Source organism: Mobula hypostoma, chromosome 8 (assembly GCF_963921235.1).
Source record: "Mobula hypostoma chromosome 8, sMobHyp1.1, whole genome shotgun sequence".
Classification (NCBI taxonomy): Eukaryota; Metazoa; Chordata; class Chondrichthyes; order Myliobatiformes; family Myliobatidae; genus Mobula; species Mobula hypostoma.
Window position 1 is genome coordinate 114260920 of NC_086104.1, and position 18422 is coordinate 114279341.

Here is an 18422-nt window from a genome sequence, read left to right on the forward strand (position 1 = left end):
TGGGAACTTTGTTCTCGTCCACAGAACTTCCTGTCCATTCTTCTAAGTAACGTTCCCCTATCACCGCAGCATGCCTCTTCTTCCTCTTCCCTTCTGAGTCACAGGGACAGACTCGGTGCCAGAGACCCGACCACTGTGACTTAATTCTTCTTCCTCTTTGTCTGACTCCTCATTATAGTTTATTTCTTCCTACTGCATGATTTTCTAATTAGAATTTTCATAAAGTATTTAAAATAGCTTTTCAACCAAAATCAAAATAACATCTCTTCATCGAATATTGCCTATCAGGATTGCTTTAGTAAAGATAAAGGTAGATTGGCTTCACTTGTCACATGTATATTGAAATATGGAAACATGCGGTGAAATGGGTCACTTGTGTGAGGGACGTGCTGGGGAAGCTCAGGAGTATCACCATGCTTCTGACATCAACATGACAAGCTCACAAATTACTAGCCCTAACTTGGAATGTGGGAGGAAACTGCAGCACCCCGAGGGGGACCCACGTGGTCACGGGAAGAACGTACGAACTCCTTACAGACGGTGACTGAAGAAGAGATTGAGTCAATAATGATGCTGCAAATTATTGTGCAATAAAGTAACACCTGTAGCAAATGTGGAATCATCCTTGATGCTGAATTAGCTTTGTCTTTTTATGATGTTTCTCCATTGATAGATTACTTTAACAATACGTGCAATGCAGATTATCCACATTTAAAATGTCTTGAGTAAAACATCATAATCTGTCATCATAATGCCTTACAAGGCTCGAAACGAAAGACTGTGTGGCACGCCACTCCTCACACAGACAGTAGGTGGCCGTTGTGCCCGACGCTGGCCCCCTAGGCCTGAGTCAACATAGTAGTAGTGAGTAAAACATGATCAACCTTCCTGTTTCTTGAAATATTCTGGACATAAGGAGTGTTTTCATTCTGAATTTGAACTGTTGTTTCTCATAACCTTTTTGCTTGTTTTGTTCTAGTACTGGATTAATGAATACACCTCATCGTTGGGAATTGGGGTCTTCCACTCAGGCATTGAAATTTATGGCAGAGGTGAGGACTGGAGGAAATACAACTTATAAATGCTTTAGTTTGTGTTGCAATTAAAGTGCACATCAGTATGAAATTTATGTTGGATGATCCATCAGCCACGTTTTTGTAGTTACCTAGTGTAAGTTTTGTTTAGCACTGTATCCAGTAATTTTTTTCTTTCACACAATTTGTGCTGCATAACTTAACGTTCTTGTGCAGAATTTCTTCTGAGGGTAATGAATCTTCTGAATTCTGTACCTCAGAGCTGTCATGAAAGATCATTGCATGTATTCGAGGCTAGTGTCAAGTTTTGATCTGTAAGGTAGTCAAGAAAGCAGGGAATGGAGAGGAAAGTGGACCAAATCTGCTATGATCTTATTGATTTGAGAGCCATAATGCTTGCTTTCATTCCTATTTCCTTGCTCCTAAATTTGAAACAATTCTTTATGGATTGCTAAGATACTGTTCTTTGTTGCTCTGTCTGGAATCTTGGTTAGAACATAGATCATAGAATAGTACAGCACAGTACAGGCCCTTCGGCCCACAATGTTGTGCCAACCCTCAAACCCTGCCTCCCATATAAGCCCCCACCTTAAATTCCTCCATATACCTGTCTAGTAGTCTCTTAAACTTCACTAGTGTATCTGCCTCCACCACTGACTCAGGCAGTGCATTCCACGCACCGAGCAGTGGTGCCCTGGGGAAGAGGTGCTGGCTGTCCACTCTATTCCTTTTAATATCTCGTACCCCTCTATCATCTCTCCTCTCATCCTCCTCTCCAAAGAGTAAAGCCCTAGCTCCCTTAATCTCTGATCATAATGCATACTCTCTAAACCAGGCAGCATCCTGGTAAATCTCCTCTGTACCCTTTCCAATGCTTCCACATCCTTCCTATAGTGAAGTGACCAGAACTGGACACAGTACTCCAAGTGTGGCCCAACCAGAGTTTTATCGAGCTGCATCATTACATCGCGACTCTTAAACTCTATCCCTGACTTATGAAAGCTAACACTCCATAAGCTTTCTTAACTACCCTATCCACCTGTGAGGCAACTTTCAGGGATCTGTGGACATGTACCTCGAGATCCCATGCTCCTCCACACTACCAAGTATCCTGCCATTTACTTTGTACTCTGCCTTGGAGTTTGTCTTTCCAAAGTGTACCACCTCACACTTCTCCGGGTTGAACTCCATCTGCCACTTCTCAGCCCACTTCTGCATCCTATCACTGTCTCTCTGCAATCTTTGACAATCCTCTACACTATCTACAACACCACCAACCTTTGTGTCGTCTGCAAACTTGCCAACCAACCCTTCTATCCCCACATCCAGGTCGTTAATAAAAATCACGAAAAGTAGAGGTCCCAGAACAGATCCTTGTGGGACACCACTAGTCACAATCCTCCAATCTGAATGTACTGCCTCCACTACCACCCTCTACCTTCTGCAGGCAAGCCAATTCTGAATCCACCTGGCCAAACTTCCCTGGATCCCATGCCTTCTAACTTTCTGAATAAGCCTACCATGTGGAACCTTGTCAAATGCCTTACTAAAATCCATATAGATCACATCCACTGCACTACCCTCATCTATATGCCTGGTCACCTCCTCAAAGAACTCTATCAGGCTTGTTAGACACGATCTGCCCTTCACAAAGCCATGCTGACTGTCCCTGATCAGACCGTGATTCTCTAAATGCCTATAGATCCTATCTCTAAGAATCTTTTCCAACAGCTTTCCCACCACACACGTAAGGCTCACTGGTCTATAATTACCCGGACTATCCCTACTACCTTTTTTGAACAAGGGGACAACATTCGCCTCCCTCCAATCCTTCGGTACCATTCCCGTGGACAACGAGGACATAAAGATCCTAGCCAGAGGCTCAGCAATCTCTTCTCTCGCCTCGTGGAGCAGCCTGGGGAATATTCCGTCAGGCCCCTGGGACTTATCTGTCCTAATGTATTTTAACAGCTCCAACACCTCCTCTCCCTGAATATCAGCTTGCTCCAGAACATCAACCACACTCATATTGTCCTCACCATCAAGTTCCCTCTCATTGGTGAATACCAAAGAGAAGTATTCATTGAGGACCTCGCTCACTTCCACAGCCTCCAGGCACATCTTCCCACCTTTATCTCTAATCGGTCCTACCTTCACTCCTGTCATCCTTTTTTTTGTTCACATAATTGAAGAATGTCTTGCGGTTTTCCTTTACCCTACTTGCCAAGGCCTTCTCATGCCCCCTTCTTGCTCTTCTCAGCCCCTTCTTAAGCTCCTTTCTTGCTTCCCTATATTTCTCAGTAGACCCATCTGATCTTTGCTTCCTAAACCTCATGTATGCTGCCTTCTTCCACCTGACTAGATTTTCCACCTCACTTGTCATCCATGGTTCCTTCACCCTACCATTCTTTATCTTCCTCACCAGGACAAATTTAACCCTAATATCCTGCAAGAGATCTCTAAACATCGACCACATGTCCATAGTACATTTCCCTGCAAAAACATCACCCAATTCACACCCGCAAGTTCTAGCCTTATAGCCTCATAATTTGCCTTTCCCCAATTAAAAATGTTCCTGTCCTCTCTGATTCTATCCCTTTCCATGATAATGCTAAAGGCCAGGGAGTGGTGGTCACTGTCCCCCAGATGCTCACCCACTGAGAGATCTGTGATCTGACCCGGTTCATTACCTAGTACTAGATCTAATATGGCATTCCCCCGGTCGGCCTGTCAACATACTGTGGCAGGAATCTGTCCTGGACACACTTAGCAAACTCTGCCCCATCTAAACCCTTGGAACTAATCAGGTGCCAATCAGTATTAGGGAAGTTAAAGTCACCCATGATAACAACCCTGTTATTTTTGCACCTTTCCAAAATCTTCCTCCCAATCTCCTCCTCTGTATCTCTGCTGCTATCAGGGGACCTATAGAATACCCCCAATAGAGTAACTGCTCCCTTCCTGTTCCTGACTTCCACCCATATTGACTCAAAAGAGGATCCTGCTACATTACCCATCCTTTCTGTAGCTGTAATATTATCCCTGACCAGTAAAGCCACCCCTCCTCCCCTTTTTCCGCCCTCTCTATCCCTTTTAAAGCACTGAAATCCAGGAATATTGAGAATCCCTTCCTGCCCTGGTGCCAGTCAAGTCTCTGTAATGGCCACTACATCATAATTCCATGTATGTATCCAAGCTCTCAGTTCATCACCTTTGGTCCTGATGCTTCTTGCATTGAGGTACACACATTTCAGCCCTTCTACCTTACTGTCTTTACACCGTTTATTCTGCTTCTCTTTCCTCAAAGCCTCTCTGTATGTTAGATCTGGCTTTACTCCATGCACTTCTTTCACTGCTCTATCCCCCTTGCAAATTAGTTTAAACCCTCCCGAACCATGCTAGCAAACCTACCTGCAAGGATATTGCTCCCCCTCGAGCTCAGGTGCAACCCATCCAATCTGTACAGGTCCCACCTTCCCCAGAAGAGATCCCAATGATCTAAAAATCTAAAACCCTGCTCCCTGCACCAACTCCTCAGCCACACATTCAACTACCATCTCCTCCAATTCTTACCATCACTGTCACGTAACACTGGCAGCAATCCTGAGAACGTCACCCTTGAGGTCCTGTCCTTCAGCCTTCTGCCTAGTTCCCGAAACTCACACTTCAGGACCTCATCCCTCTTCCTGCCTATGTCATTGGTCCAACATGTATCATGACTTCTGGTTGCTTTCCCTCTCATACCAGGATGTCGTGCACCCGGTCAGAGACATCCCGGACCCTGGCACCCGGGAGGCAACAAACCATGCGGGTGTCCTTCTCACGTCCACAAAATCTCCTGTCTGCTCCCCTGACTGTCGAGTCTCCAATGACGACAGCTCTCCTCTTCTCCGTGTTACGTACCCCGTAACTGGGTTGCCAAACCAGCAGAAATGGATCACTCAGTCGGAGTCTGGATTACTGGAACTAAGAAAGTTTTATTAAAGAAATAAGCAACACAGTACTCTAATAGTAAGGATATAAATGCAACAGGTTAGCAATGAATAAACACACATGTACACAGATCTAGGATAATAGGATCAAGCAAGCTCTATCGTCGGCTAGGGGTAAATGACCAGTTTCAAAGTGACGCAAAGTTCAGTTCAATTGAGTTCAGTTCAGTTCACAGTAATCACTGCCGTGGGAGAGAGAGAGCGAGCGAATGAATATTCAAATCGGATTCCAAACAGACCTTCGATATTCCTCACAGTCAGCTTTCGGGCGAGCCCTTTGTAATGTCTTCCGAGGTCACCGACTGTGACCCCTCCGTTTCAGATATGATCGTTCCTCTGCAGTGAACCTGGCACCCAGGCAAGGGCGGACACATACCAGGTTCCCGCCAATCGTACCTTTCCACCCTGTGCGTCTGTGGCTTGGTCCCGCGACCAGCCCACCGAAACTCCCACCGACTTGTGGGAGACACACCGCTTCCAGGGTCTCGTTACCTCGTGGTGTCGTGTGTGTCCTGCCTTAGCGAACCTGTCCCTTTTTATCCCCCTACTGGGGTATCACCGGTCCATCACACTTCAAACAGTTCAGGGTTCAAAAAGGAGCCGATCTTGACAGCTCTCAGACCGTGTCTCCTTCCGTTAAACTCTCCCGTCTCTTTATTAACATTTCCAAACGCTGCTCCATTGTCTTCCTTATCTCTCTTTCTCCTGAAGACAGGTGGCAGATCAACTGTTGATCCCACTGGTGCCAGCACAGGACAGTTAACATCTTAATCTATGTGTACTTTTTGTAACCCTCTTTCGTCACATCCATCCCACCGTTCTGCACCACAGGGTTAGACTCAGTGCCAGAGGCTCTGCCACCGTGGCTCACACCTGGTCGGTTGTCCCCGCCGACAGTATCCAGGACGGTAAACTTATTATTCAGGGGAATGGCTACAGGGGTGCTCCGCACTACCTGTCTGCTCACCTTCGCTTTCCCTCCTCTGACTGCCACCCAACGACCTGCTTCCGACAGCTTAGGTGTGACTACCTCCCTGTAGCTCTCGTCTATGACTGCCTCATTCTCCCTTATGAGTCGAAGGTCATCCAGCTGCTGCTCCAGATTCCTTACACGGTCTTCCAGATTGCCCAGCTGTATGCACTTCTGGCAGATGTGACTCTGCGGGAGAGGGGAGCTCCCCCGAGATTGCCGCATCTCACATGAGAGGCACATCACCCTCTCAGGAGACATTGTAAAAACTAACTGCGAGCTAGCTTGTCCTCCGCCTCTTCTCGTCGAAGCCTCTCGAGTCAAAGCCTCAAAGCTCCACTCCTTCACTGGCCCACTCTTGAATTGACACTAACTTGTTTACTTATGAAGGTTCTCCATCTCTGGTGGTTTCCTACATCTTGTCAGTACCTTTCTCCTGGTCATGCAAGTCCTGAATGGAGACTCGGAAATACCGTCACACTCAGATGTAGGAGGATTCTTCGTTGCTGTTTTCATAACAATTTTGTTTTACCTTTCTGGTTTGTTAGCCCTGAGCTGAACCCCCGAACCGGAGGGCCGGTCTACCCTTTGACCTTTTTGGCATGGGTGACACTACCAAGAGTCAAAACAAAAGGCCCTGACTCTAGCCGACATATAGTGCTGCTAGAAGGTTTGTGAGCCCCATAGAATTTTCTCTATTTCTGCATAAATATGACCTAAAATGTGATCAGATCTTCATGCAAGTCCTGAAACTAGAGAAAGAGAACCCAATTAAGTAAATCCAAAAATTATATATATGTTTTCATTTATTTACTGAGAAAAATTATCAGATATTACATGTTGGAAAGAGTAGGTGAATCTTTGCTTTCAGTAACTGGTGTGACCCCCTTGTACAGCAATAACTTCAACCAAACGTTTCTGGTAACTGTTGAGCTGTCCTGTATATTGACTTGGAGGAACTTTAGGCCATTCCTCCTTACAAAACTGCTTCAACTCTCGGATGTTGGTGGGCTTCCTTGCATGAACTGCTTGCTTCAAGGTCCTTTCACAACACTTTTATAGGGTTAAGGTCAGGATTTTGATTCAACCATTCCAAAACACAAATTTTCTTTTTAGACCATTCTGTTGTTGATTTACTCTTGTCTTTCAGATCATTGCCTTGTTACATTATCCACTTCTATTAAGCTTCAGGTGAATGACTGCTGCTCTGACATTCTCCTGTAAAATGTCTTGATACAATTTTGAATTCATAGTTCCCTCAATGATTGCAAGCTGCTCCGGCCCTGGGCAGCAAAGCAGCCCCAAACCATGATGCTCTTTCCACCATGCTTCACAGTTGGGAAGAGGTTTTGGTGTTGATGTGCAGTGCCTCTTTTCCTCCAAACATAGCAATGTGCATTACTGACAGAATTTTCAGCTTTTGACCCATCTGTCCACAAAACATTGTCCCAGAAGCATCGTAGAACATCCAGGTGGTCTTTTACAAACTTTAGCAAGTTCTAGAGATCTTTTGCTTTTACCCTTGGGTTCTATTTCATCTCCTTCAGCATTTCATGTTGTGCTCTTGGTGTGATCTTTGCTGGATGCCCATTCCTAGGGAGAGTAGCAACTTCCTAGTTTCCATTTGTCGACAAATTCTCTTACTGTGGACTAATGAACACTCAGGTCTTTAGAAATGCTTTTGTAGCTTTCTCCAGCTAGATGCATCTCTAAAATTCTTCTTCCAAAGTCCTCTGAAAGTTGTTTTGATCGAGACATGGTGCACATTAACAGATCTTTCATGAGAAGAGCAGTCTCTATCACTAACCTGACTTTGTGTGTCTTTTTTTAAAAATTTATTTTTATTAATTTTTTATGGGGGGAAAAAACCCATTGGGAGCGCAACCTCAGAGCTATACACCGTACAAGCTTCCATAAAAGAAAAACATCAATCCGCCAACCAGATCCATTTGCACAAGAATCAGAAGGGAACCATCTTAATTAACTCAAATCAAATGATAGTAGCAGGCAAAAGAACCCCACCTTCTCTCAAAGCCAAATCGAGGATCAAAAGTTGGACTTCTGATTTTCTCCAAACCAAGACATAGCATCACCTGAGAGAACCATTGTATCAAAGTGGGAGCAGAGGCATCTTTCCATTTCAATAAAATAGCCCTTCTGGCCAATAATGTGACAAATGCAATAACATGTTGGTCTGATATAGAAATACCATGAATATATTGAGGAATTATACCGAACAAAACTGTCAATTTATTGGGTTGTAAATTAATTTTTAAAGCTTTAGAAATTGTAGAGAAAATAGATTTCCAAAACTGTTTCAATATAGAACACGACCAAAACATATGTGTCAATGTAGCTGTCTCAGTTTTACATCTATCTGACTATCAACATTAGGAAATATTATAGACAGTCTCTCCTTTGTCAAATAGTACCGATGTACAATTTTAAATTGAATTAGGGAGTGACTGGCACAAATCGAAGAAGAGTTAACCAATTTCAAAATTCGCAGCCAATCCTCTGTTATCAAGGTCATGTTAAGCTCTCTTTCCCAATCTTTTTTATAGGGCAGGGCATCTCTACAATCCATTCCTTAAATCTCATCTCATTGGTTGGAACACCTGACTTCAAATAGCTTTTGTAGAAGCATTGCCCCAGAGGTTCCCATACTTTTTCCAACAAATGCATGTAATATTGGATCATTTTTCCTCAATAAATAAATGAACAAGTGTAATGATTTTTGTGTTATTTATTTAATTGGGTTTTCTTTATCTAGTTTTAGGACTTGCATGAAGATCTGATCGCATTTTATATCATATTTATGCAGAAATAGAGAAAATTCTACAGGTTTCACAAACTTTCTAGCAGCACAGTAGATGTTAACCATGACAAAGTTGTTGTCCTCTAGGAGTTTGGTTGACATTGTCTGCTTTAATTTTCCCTTGATATTAATTTATGGTTTTGTACATTTTCTTCCATCAAGAATAGAAATTGTTGTTCATTGCTATTTAAAACCAGCTGTTCATTTAAGAGTCACGAGATTGCATATGCTGGAATCTGGAGCAACAAACACAATTCTGGAGGAACTCGGCAAGTCAGGCAACATCTGTGCAGGTGTGCTGGGCTGGGCCGTTCTTCTACCATCACCCAGTATGTATTTCCTTGCCCGTTGGCAATAATCTCACCCTGCACTGGAGGGGAAGACGGGTATGTCACAGACACTTTACCCCCTCCCCTTGCTGAATTGAATCAGCTCTTAATCAGCGTGTTCAGTTGTGCTATCAGGAACAAAAGAAATAAATTGCACTGTCATTAACAGAAAGGAAAAAGGGGATCGTTAAAGGCATTATTATAAATGGCAGATTCTATTACCATATCATGGAGGCGTGAAATAGCCTGCAGGGACAAGAAGACACATCTCAATCCAAAGGGGCAGGGTAGCAAGCATAGTTTCATCAGCCTGACTGTGCCGCAGTTCGGCCAAGAATGGGTCTGTTGTTATCGAACCTAATTGACTCAATTTGTGCATTTTAAAAAAATAGTTGGGAGGTTACTAAATCCCATTGACGGGTGAGCCAGCTAGGCAAGGATACCGCTGGTCGCTGACGCTGCCTTTGGTCTAAATTCTTAGTGACGGGGTAATTAAGAATGGTGGTCTCATTGGTGATAGGGATAGTAGCTACAGCTTGAGTTTGTTCATCAGCACTCCAGTGTTTAACTTTTATACATCTGCACCTTGATTAAATTGTTCTTGTCGCCTTCATTATCATCATCATCAATCTAGATCGGACCTTTACAGGATCCACTGTCAAGGCAGTTGAACTGTGGCATTACGTTAGCCAATCGACATGCCACAGCAATTTGTTTAACATCAGAGCACTCAGCACATTCTTGCGCAGTGCATTCTGTTTCATTTAAAATTGTGTTCTGAGAGCTCAAATCGGCCAGCTCTCTCTGTAGTCACGAAATATCCTCAGACAGCTGGGCTTTCTCAGTATTTAACTGTTGCAACACAGTCATAAAAATCCACGCTACTTGAGGCAGGATGCAAGTTGAATCGAGTTAAAATTGGCATGTAGCAAAGGTAATGCTACGGTTGTTATGGGGGATTTCAACATGCAGGTAGACTGGGAAAATCAGGTTGGTACTGGACCCCAAGAAAGGGAGTTTGTGGAGTGTCTCCGAGATGGATTCTTAGAGCAGTTTGTAATAGAGCCTACCAGGGAGAAGGCAATTCTAGGTTTAGTGTTGTGTAATGAACCGGATTTGATAAGGGAACTCGAGATAAAGGAGCCATTAGGAGGTAGTGACCATAATATGATGAGTTTTAATCTACAATTTGAGAGGGAGAAGGGAAAATCGGAAGTGTCAGTATTACAGTTGAACAAAGGGGACTATGGAGCCATGAGGGAGGAGCTGGCCAAAGTTGACTGGAAAGATATCCTAGCACAGATGACAGTGGCACAACAATGGCAGGTATTTCTGGGAATAATACAGAAAGTGCAGGATCAGTTCATTCCAAAGAGGGAAGAAAGATTCCAAGGGGAGTAAGGGGCGACTGTGGCTGACAAGGGAAGCCAAGGACAGTATAAAAATAAAAGAGAAGAAGTATAACATAGCAAAGATGAGCAGGAAGCCGGAGGATTGGGAAACTTATGAAGAGCAACAGAAGATAACTAAAAAGGCAATGCAGGGAGAAAAGATGAGGTAAGAAGGTAAGCTAGCCAAGAATATAAAGGAGGAGCTTCTTTAGCTGTGTGAAGGGGAAAAAAATTAGCTAAGACCAAAGTTGGGCCCTTGAAGACAGAAACGGGTGAAATTATTATGGGGAACAAGGAAATGGCAGACGAGTTGAACAGGTACTTTGGATCTGTCTTCACTAGGGAAGACACAAACAATCTCCCAGATGTAATAGTGGCCAGAGGACCTAGGGTAACGGAGGAACTGAAGGAAATTCACATTAGGCAGAAAATGGTGTTGGGTAGACTGATGGGACTGATGGTCTGTATCCCAGGGTACTTAAGGAGGTGGCTCTAGAAATTGTGGACACATTGGTAATCGTTTTCCAGTGTTCTATAGGTTCAGGATCAGTTCCTGCAGATTGGAGGGTAGCTAATGTTATCCCACTTTTTAAGAAAGGATGGAGAGAGAAAGCAGGGAATTGTAGACCAGTTAGCCTGACATCAGTGGCGGGGAAGATGCCGGAGTCAATTATAAAAGATGAAACGTTTGGATAGCAGTAACAGGATCAGTCCGAGTCAGAATGGATTTACGAAGGGGAAATCATGCTTGACTAATCTTCTGGAATTTTTTTGAGGATGTAACTGAAAGTGGACAAGGGAGAGCCAGTGGATGTAGTGTACCTGGACTTTCAGAAAGCCTTTGATAAGGTTCCATAATTAGAGCACTTGGTGTTGGGGGTAGGGTACTGACATGGATAGAAAATTGGTTGGTAGACAGGAAACAAAGAGTAGGGATTAACGGGTCCCTTTCAGAATGGCAGGCAGTGACTAGTAGGGTACCGCAGGGTTCAGTGTTGGACCGCAGCTGTTTACAATATATATTAATGATTCAGATGAGGGAATTAAAAGTAACATGAGCAAATTTGCAGATGACACAAAGCTGGGTGGCAGTGTGAATTGTGAGGAGAATGTTATGAGATTGCAGTGTGACTTGGACAGTTTGGGTGAGTGGGCAGATGCAGTTGAATGTGGATAAATGTGCGGTTATCCACTTTGGTGGCAAGAACAGGAAGGCAGAGAATGGTGTCAAGTTAGGAAAAGAGGAAGTACAAAGAGATCTAGGTGTCCCTTGTTCATCAGTCACTGAAAGTAAGCATGCAGGTACAGTAGGCAGTGAAGAAAGCTAATGGCATGTTGGCCTTCATAACAAGGGGAGTTGAGAATAGGAGCAAAGAGATCCTTCTGCAGTTGTACAAGAGTCCTGGTGAGACCACACCTGGAGTATTGTGTACAGTTTTTGTCTCCAAATTTGAGGAAGGACATTCTTGCTATTGAGGGAGTGCAGTGTAGGTTCACGAGGTTAATTCCGGGATGGTGGAACTGTCATATGTTGAAAGATTGGAGCAACTGGGCTTGTATACACTGGAATTTAGAAGGATGAGAGGGGATCTGATTGAAACATATAAGATTATTAGGGGATTGGACGCGTTAGAGGCAGGAAACATGTTCCCGATGTTGGGGGAGTCCAGAACCAGAGGCCACAGTTAAGAATAAGGAGTAGGCCATTTAGAACGGTGTTGAGGAAAAACTTTTTCGCACAGAGAGTTGAGGATCTGTGGAATGCTGTGCCTCAGAAGGCAGTGGAGGCCAATTCTCTGGATTCTTTCAAGGAAGAGTTAGATAGAGCTCTTAAAGATAGCGGAGTCAAGGGATATGGGGAGAAGGCAGGAACAGGGTACTGATTGTGGATGATCAGCCATGATCACAGTGAATGGTGGTGCTGGCTCGAAGGGCCAAATGGCCTACTCTTGCACCTATCGTCTATTTAAAAACTATATGCTTAAGACATTGTGATACTGCACACAGAAGCTTAACATCAGACAATTCAGCACATGTCTTCTGCCAACACCTGGGAGGACCCACAGATCATTAGCCAGCGACCTGAAGGCCTCAAGAGTTATCCATTCATCCGAGGACCTGATAAGTCTCAGCTACAGTATTGCTTGACTTGCTTGTCCATTGCCATATAATCCTGGATGCTGTTCTCAGTGCCAATGTGTAATGGGCAGAATCGATGAGATCCAAAAGACCCAAACAATTCTAGTGTCCAGGAAATGTGGCAATAAGCTTTACAAGCACAACGAAGTAACTAAAGCCTATTTATCATCATAAAATAGAAAACACAAATAAACTGCACAAAATACTACATAGTAAGTTGCAAAGAGTTCAGAGCTCATGATTCTTAGTCTCCACTTGATTGTTGCTGTTGTTGCGGGAAACTCTGAATTCGGACATGAAATCATCCTGGATCCGTGCCAGGCATCGATCGATTGCTATTTTTCAGTCGAGGTGAAGTCCCGGGAACCGAGCGAAAGGTGCCTCAATAAATTAGGGTTCAATCCACAAGCATTGAGAGACACAGCAAACTATTCACAGCAAACAATAGACAAGCAAACTATTCGATCTTTTGTTCTCATGCCACTGTGCCTGAGACCAGAAAGATTCCAGCCACTATTAGCAAACATTTAACAAACCTCCTTACATGCAGCAAGCTGACAAACTTGTTATTCTAGGGGCCCGGATACACAGTATAAGTATTCAGATAGATATGGACTGCTTAAGGATAGTCAGCTTGGCTTTGTGCGTGATAGGTCTTAACTAGCCAAGGGGTAATGTTGCAGCTATATAGGACCCTGGTCAGATCGCACTTGGAGTACTGTGCTCAGTTCTGGTCACCTCACTGCAGGAAGGATGTGGAAACCATAGAAATGGTGCAGAGAAGATTTACAAGATGTTGCCTGGATTGGGGAGCATGCCTTATGTGACTAGGTTGAGTGAGCACTGCCTTTTCTCCTTGGAGCAACTGAGGATGAGAGGTGACCTGATAGAGGTGTATAAGATGATGAGAGTCATTGATCATGTGGACAGTCAGAGGCTTTTTCCCAGGGCTGAAATGGCTAGCACAAGAGGGCATAGTTTTAAGGTGCTTGGAAGTAGGTACAGAGGAGATGTCAGGGGTAAGATTTTTTACGCAGAAAGTTGTGAGTGTGTGAAATGGGCTGCCAGCGACGGTGGTGGAGGCGGATACATTAAGGTCTTTTAAGAGACTACTGGACAGGTATATGGAGCTCAGAAAGATAGAGGGCTATGAAATCACCCTAGGTGATTTCTAAGGTAAGGACATGTTTGGCGCAGCTTTGTGGGCCGAAGAGCCTGTATTGTGCTGCAGGTTTTCTATGTTTCTATGATTTTTGTGATTGTTTGGGCTTCCATTTAATATTTTTACAAAAATCAATGCTCTGCAACATGGGAGGGAGAGGACAGTTGGCATTTCTGATCAAGACTATTCATTCAGACTGGTCTGCTTGACCCTGCTGAGTTTCATCAGTATTTTGTTTGTTGCTCATTTTAGAGTTTCATTTGAAGCTGACAGAATCTTCAGTCCAATCTTTTCTGGTTAAATCTGTACCCTGATGTGGTTTTAAAATGATTACATATGCAGGGGAAAGCTAACTTTGAGGATTTTGAGTTAAGTTGCAGCAAATTGTCAACCATTTCCAAGCCTTTTGATAGCTCAACATGGCATTAATTGACAGTTTTTGTTTTTGCTAAGTGTATTAGCATATAATGTAATATACTGAAGTCAATGTCATTGTACAACGAACTGTCGTGTAAGATTAAATTTCTTAATGAAGATTTTTCATTTACGACAGAGTTTGCATATGGAGGCCATCCCTATCCATTTTCAGGAATATTTGAAATCACTCCAGGAGATTCAACTGAACTTGGTGAAACATTTAAATTTAAGTAAGTAAGTAATAAAAGTAAGTAAGTAGGCACGAAAGTTACTTCTGCTGTTCACACATTGAAATGATTCATTCTTTAATCCCTTTGTCACCTTCAAAAATAAAACTCATTTCCAAAGAAAATCTCAAACTAAGCTTCTATTTAAAAATGGCATGAAATTGCAGATGGCTAGTTTCTGTTTTTGCTGGACACACGTCACTGCATCAATTTTTCACCTTTGCTAAAGAGATTATGAACTGGGTTCATATAAAAGTAAGAGAAGGCGATTTTTGAGAGAGTTTAAGACAGCAGAGCTGCAAAGATGGAGCAGAGGTATCTAAATCACCCTTAGCGACAGGACAGGTACCAGAGAGTTGGAGGATAGCCAATGTTATTCCACTGTTTAAGAAAGTCACAAAACATGAACCAGGAAATTATAGGCTGGTGAGTCTGACATCAGTTGTGGGAAAGTTAATGGAAGTTATTCAAAGGGACCGGATATACAGTATAAGTATTCAGATAGATATGGACTGGTTAAGGATAGTCAGCATGGCTTTGTACGTGGTAGGTCTTATCTAACCCATGTTATAGAGTTTCTAGAGGAAGTTACCAGGAAAGTGGATGAAGGCAAGGCAGTGGATGCTGTCTACATGGTCTTTAGCAAGACATTTAACAAGGCCACGCATGGGAGGTTATTCAAGTTCAGTTGCTCGGCATTCAAGATGAGGTAGTAAATTGGATGAGTCATTAGCTTTGTGGGAAAAGCTTGAGGGTGGTAGTAGATGGTTGCCTGTCTGACTGGAGGCCTGTGACCAGTGAGTGGAATGCCACAGGGATCGGTGCTGGGTCCATTGTGGTTTATAATCTGGATGATAATGTGGTTAACTGAATCAGCAAACTTGCGGATGACATCAAATTGGGAGTGTAGTGACAGCAAGGAAAGCTCTTGTGACTTGCAGAGCAATCTGCATCAGATGGAAAAATGGGCCGAAAAATGGCAGGTGGAATTTAATGCAGACATGTGTGAGCTTTTGCACTTTGGTAGGACTAACCAAGGTAGGTCGTACGCAGTGAACAGCAGGGCACTTTGGAGTGTGGTAGAACAAAGGGACCTGGAATACAGGTCCAGAATTCATTAGAAGTGGCATCACAGGTCGATAGGGTCGTAAAGAAAGCTTTGGCACAATGGCCTTTCTTAAGTCATTGTGTTGGGTACAGGAGGTGGGATGTTATGTTGAAGTTGTACAAGACGTTGCTGAGGTCTAATTTAGGGTATTGTGTACAGTTTTGTCACCTACCCACAGGAAAGATGTTAATAAGGTTGAAAAAGTACAGGGAAAATTTTCAAGGATGTTCCCACAGCTGGAGGACCTGGGGTATAAAGAAAGATTGAATAGATTAGGATTTGAGAATGTAGAAGATTGAGAGGAAATTTAATAGTTACACAAAATTATGAAGGTTATAGATAAGGTAAATGCAGGCTTTTCTACTGAGGTTGGGTGAGAGGCCATGGGTTAAGGGTGAAAGGTAAAAAGTTTAAAGGGAACATGAGTGGAAACTTCTCCACTGAGAGTGTCATGAAAATGTGGAATGAACTGCCAGCACAAGTGGTGCATGCGAGCTCGATTTCAATGTTTAAGCAAAGTTTAAATGGCCCATGGACAGTAGGAGTATGGAAGGCTTAGTCCCGGTGCATGACCATGGGAGTAGGCAGTTTAAATGGTTTTGACATGGAGTAGATGGGCCAAAGGGCCTGTTTCTGTGCTGTACTTCTCTATAACTCTAAAAGATTGCATAGAAACATAGAAAACTTCAGCCCACAAAGCTGTGCCAAACATGTCCTTACCTTAGAAATTACCTAGGGCTACCCATGGCCCTCTATGCTCCTGAGCTCCATGTATCTGTCCAGGAGTCTCTTGAAAGACCCTATCGTATCCGTGTCCTCCACCGTCGCTGGCAGCCCATTCCACGCACTCACCACTCTCTGCGTAAACTAAAAACTTACCCTGATATCTCTTCTGTACCTACTTCCAAGCACCTTAAAACTGTGCCCTCTCATGCTAGCCATTTCAACCCTGAGAAAAAGCCACACGATCAATGCCTCTCATTATCTTATACACCTTTATCAGGTCACCTCTCATCCTCTGTTGCTCCAAGGAAAAAAGGCCGAGTTCACTCAACCTATTCTCATAAGGCATGCTCCCCAATCCAGGCAACATTCTTGTAAATCTCCTCTGCACCCTTTCTACGGCTTCCACATCCTTCCTGTAGTGAGGTGACCAGAACTGAGCACAGTATGCCAAGTGAGGTCTGACCAGGGTCCTGTATAGCTGCAATATTACCTCTCGGTTCTTAAACTCAATCCCACGGTTGATGAAAGCCAATGCACCATATGCCTTCTTAACCACAGAGTCAGCCTGCGCAGCAGCTTTGAGTCTCCTATGGACTTGGACCCCAAGATCCCTCTGATCCCCCACACTGCCAAGAGTCTATATTTATACATCTACACTAATACTATATTCTGTCCTTACATTTGACTTACCAAAATGAACCACCTCACACTTATCTGGGCTGAACTCCATCTGCCACTTCTCAGCTCAATTTTGCATCCTATCAATGTCCCGCTGTAACCTCTGACAGCTCATGGCACCCCCAATCTTTGTGTCATCAGAAAATTTACTAACCCGTCCCTCCACTTCCTCGTCATGAAGAGTAGGGGTCCCAGAACAGATCCCTGAGGCACACCACTGGTGACCGAATTCCATGCAGAATATGACCTGTCTACAACTACTCTTTGCCTTCTGTGGGCAAGCCAGTTCTGGACCCACAAACCAAAGTTCCCTTGGATCCCATGCCTCCTTACTTTCTCAATAAGCCTTGCATGGGGTACCTTGTCAAATATCTTGCTGAAATTCATATGACACTCAAAGCTGCTATGCAGGTTGACTCTGTGGTTAAGAAGGCATACATCAATTGGCCTTCATCAATCGTGGGACTGAGTTTAAGAGTCAAGAGGTAATGTTGCAGCTATATAGGACCCTGGTCAGACCCCACTTGGAGTATTGTGCTCAATTCTGGTCACCTCACTACAGAAAGGACGTGGAAATCATAGAAAGTGTACAGAGGAGATTTACAAGGATGTTGCCTGAATTGGGGAGTATGCCTTATAAGAATAGGTTGACTGAACTTAGCCTTTTCTCCTTGGAGCGACGGAGGATGAGAGGTGACCTGATAGAGGTGTACAAGGTAATGAGAGACATTGATCATGTGGATAGTCAGAGGCTTTTCCACAGGGCTGAAATGGCTAGCACAAGAGGGCATAGTTTTAAGGTGCTTGGAAGTAGGTACAGAGGAGATGTTAGGGGTAAGTTTTTTTACACAGAGAGTGGTGAGTGCATGGAATGGGCTGCTGGTGGCGGCGGTGGAGGCAGAAACGATAGGGTCTTTTAAGAGACTCCTGGATGGCTACATGGAGCTTAGAAAAGCAGAGGGCTATGGGTAAAGCCTGGGTAGTTCTCAGGTAAGGATATGTTCGGCACAGCTTCGTGGGCTGAAGTGCCTGTATTGTGCTGTACACTACATTTTTATTGGTGCTTGCAGGGATTGGAAGAAGCTGGTAATCCAGACTCAAGGATACAAGTATCCAGCTGGAAATAGATGGAACAAAATGGAATGATTTGAAGATGAAAATAGAGAATCTCTTCATGCAATGTGTAACTTGCTAATGATGTGGCTAGTGTCAATAGTGGTTTCATGCATTGCCAGGCAAGCGTTCCTTATCCATCCCTACCTCTCTGTTAAAATGATGTTCTTAGCAAGGCCCTTGTGATAATAGTATTGTTATGATGGCATTATGCAGTTCACAATATTGAGAGGGCACTGTATGAATCAAAAGTAATGCCTGGAATTAGAATGTGTGGAATTCTCTTCTACTACAAATTATATTTGCCCTTTTGTAAAT

At 43.6% G+C, this 18422-nt stretch overlaps 1 protein-coding gene across 3 annotated transcripts in view; it reads left to right on the forward strand.

Annotated features, from left to right (window-relative positions):
* LOC134350860 (deubiquitinase DESI2) overlaps window positions 1–18422 on the forward strand; it is a 170354-nt gene that overhangs the window by 91243 nt on the left and 60689 nt on the right. For all 3 annotated transcript variants that reach the window (XM_063056633.1, XM_063056634.1, XM_063056632.1), the window contains 2 exons: window positions 980–1052; window positions 14389–14482. In XM_063056633.1, the coding sequence (XP_062912703.1) occupies window positions 980–1052; window positions 14389–14482 (167 nt within the window). The remainder of the gene's footprint in view (window positions 1–979; window positions 1053–14388; window positions 14483–18422) is intronic.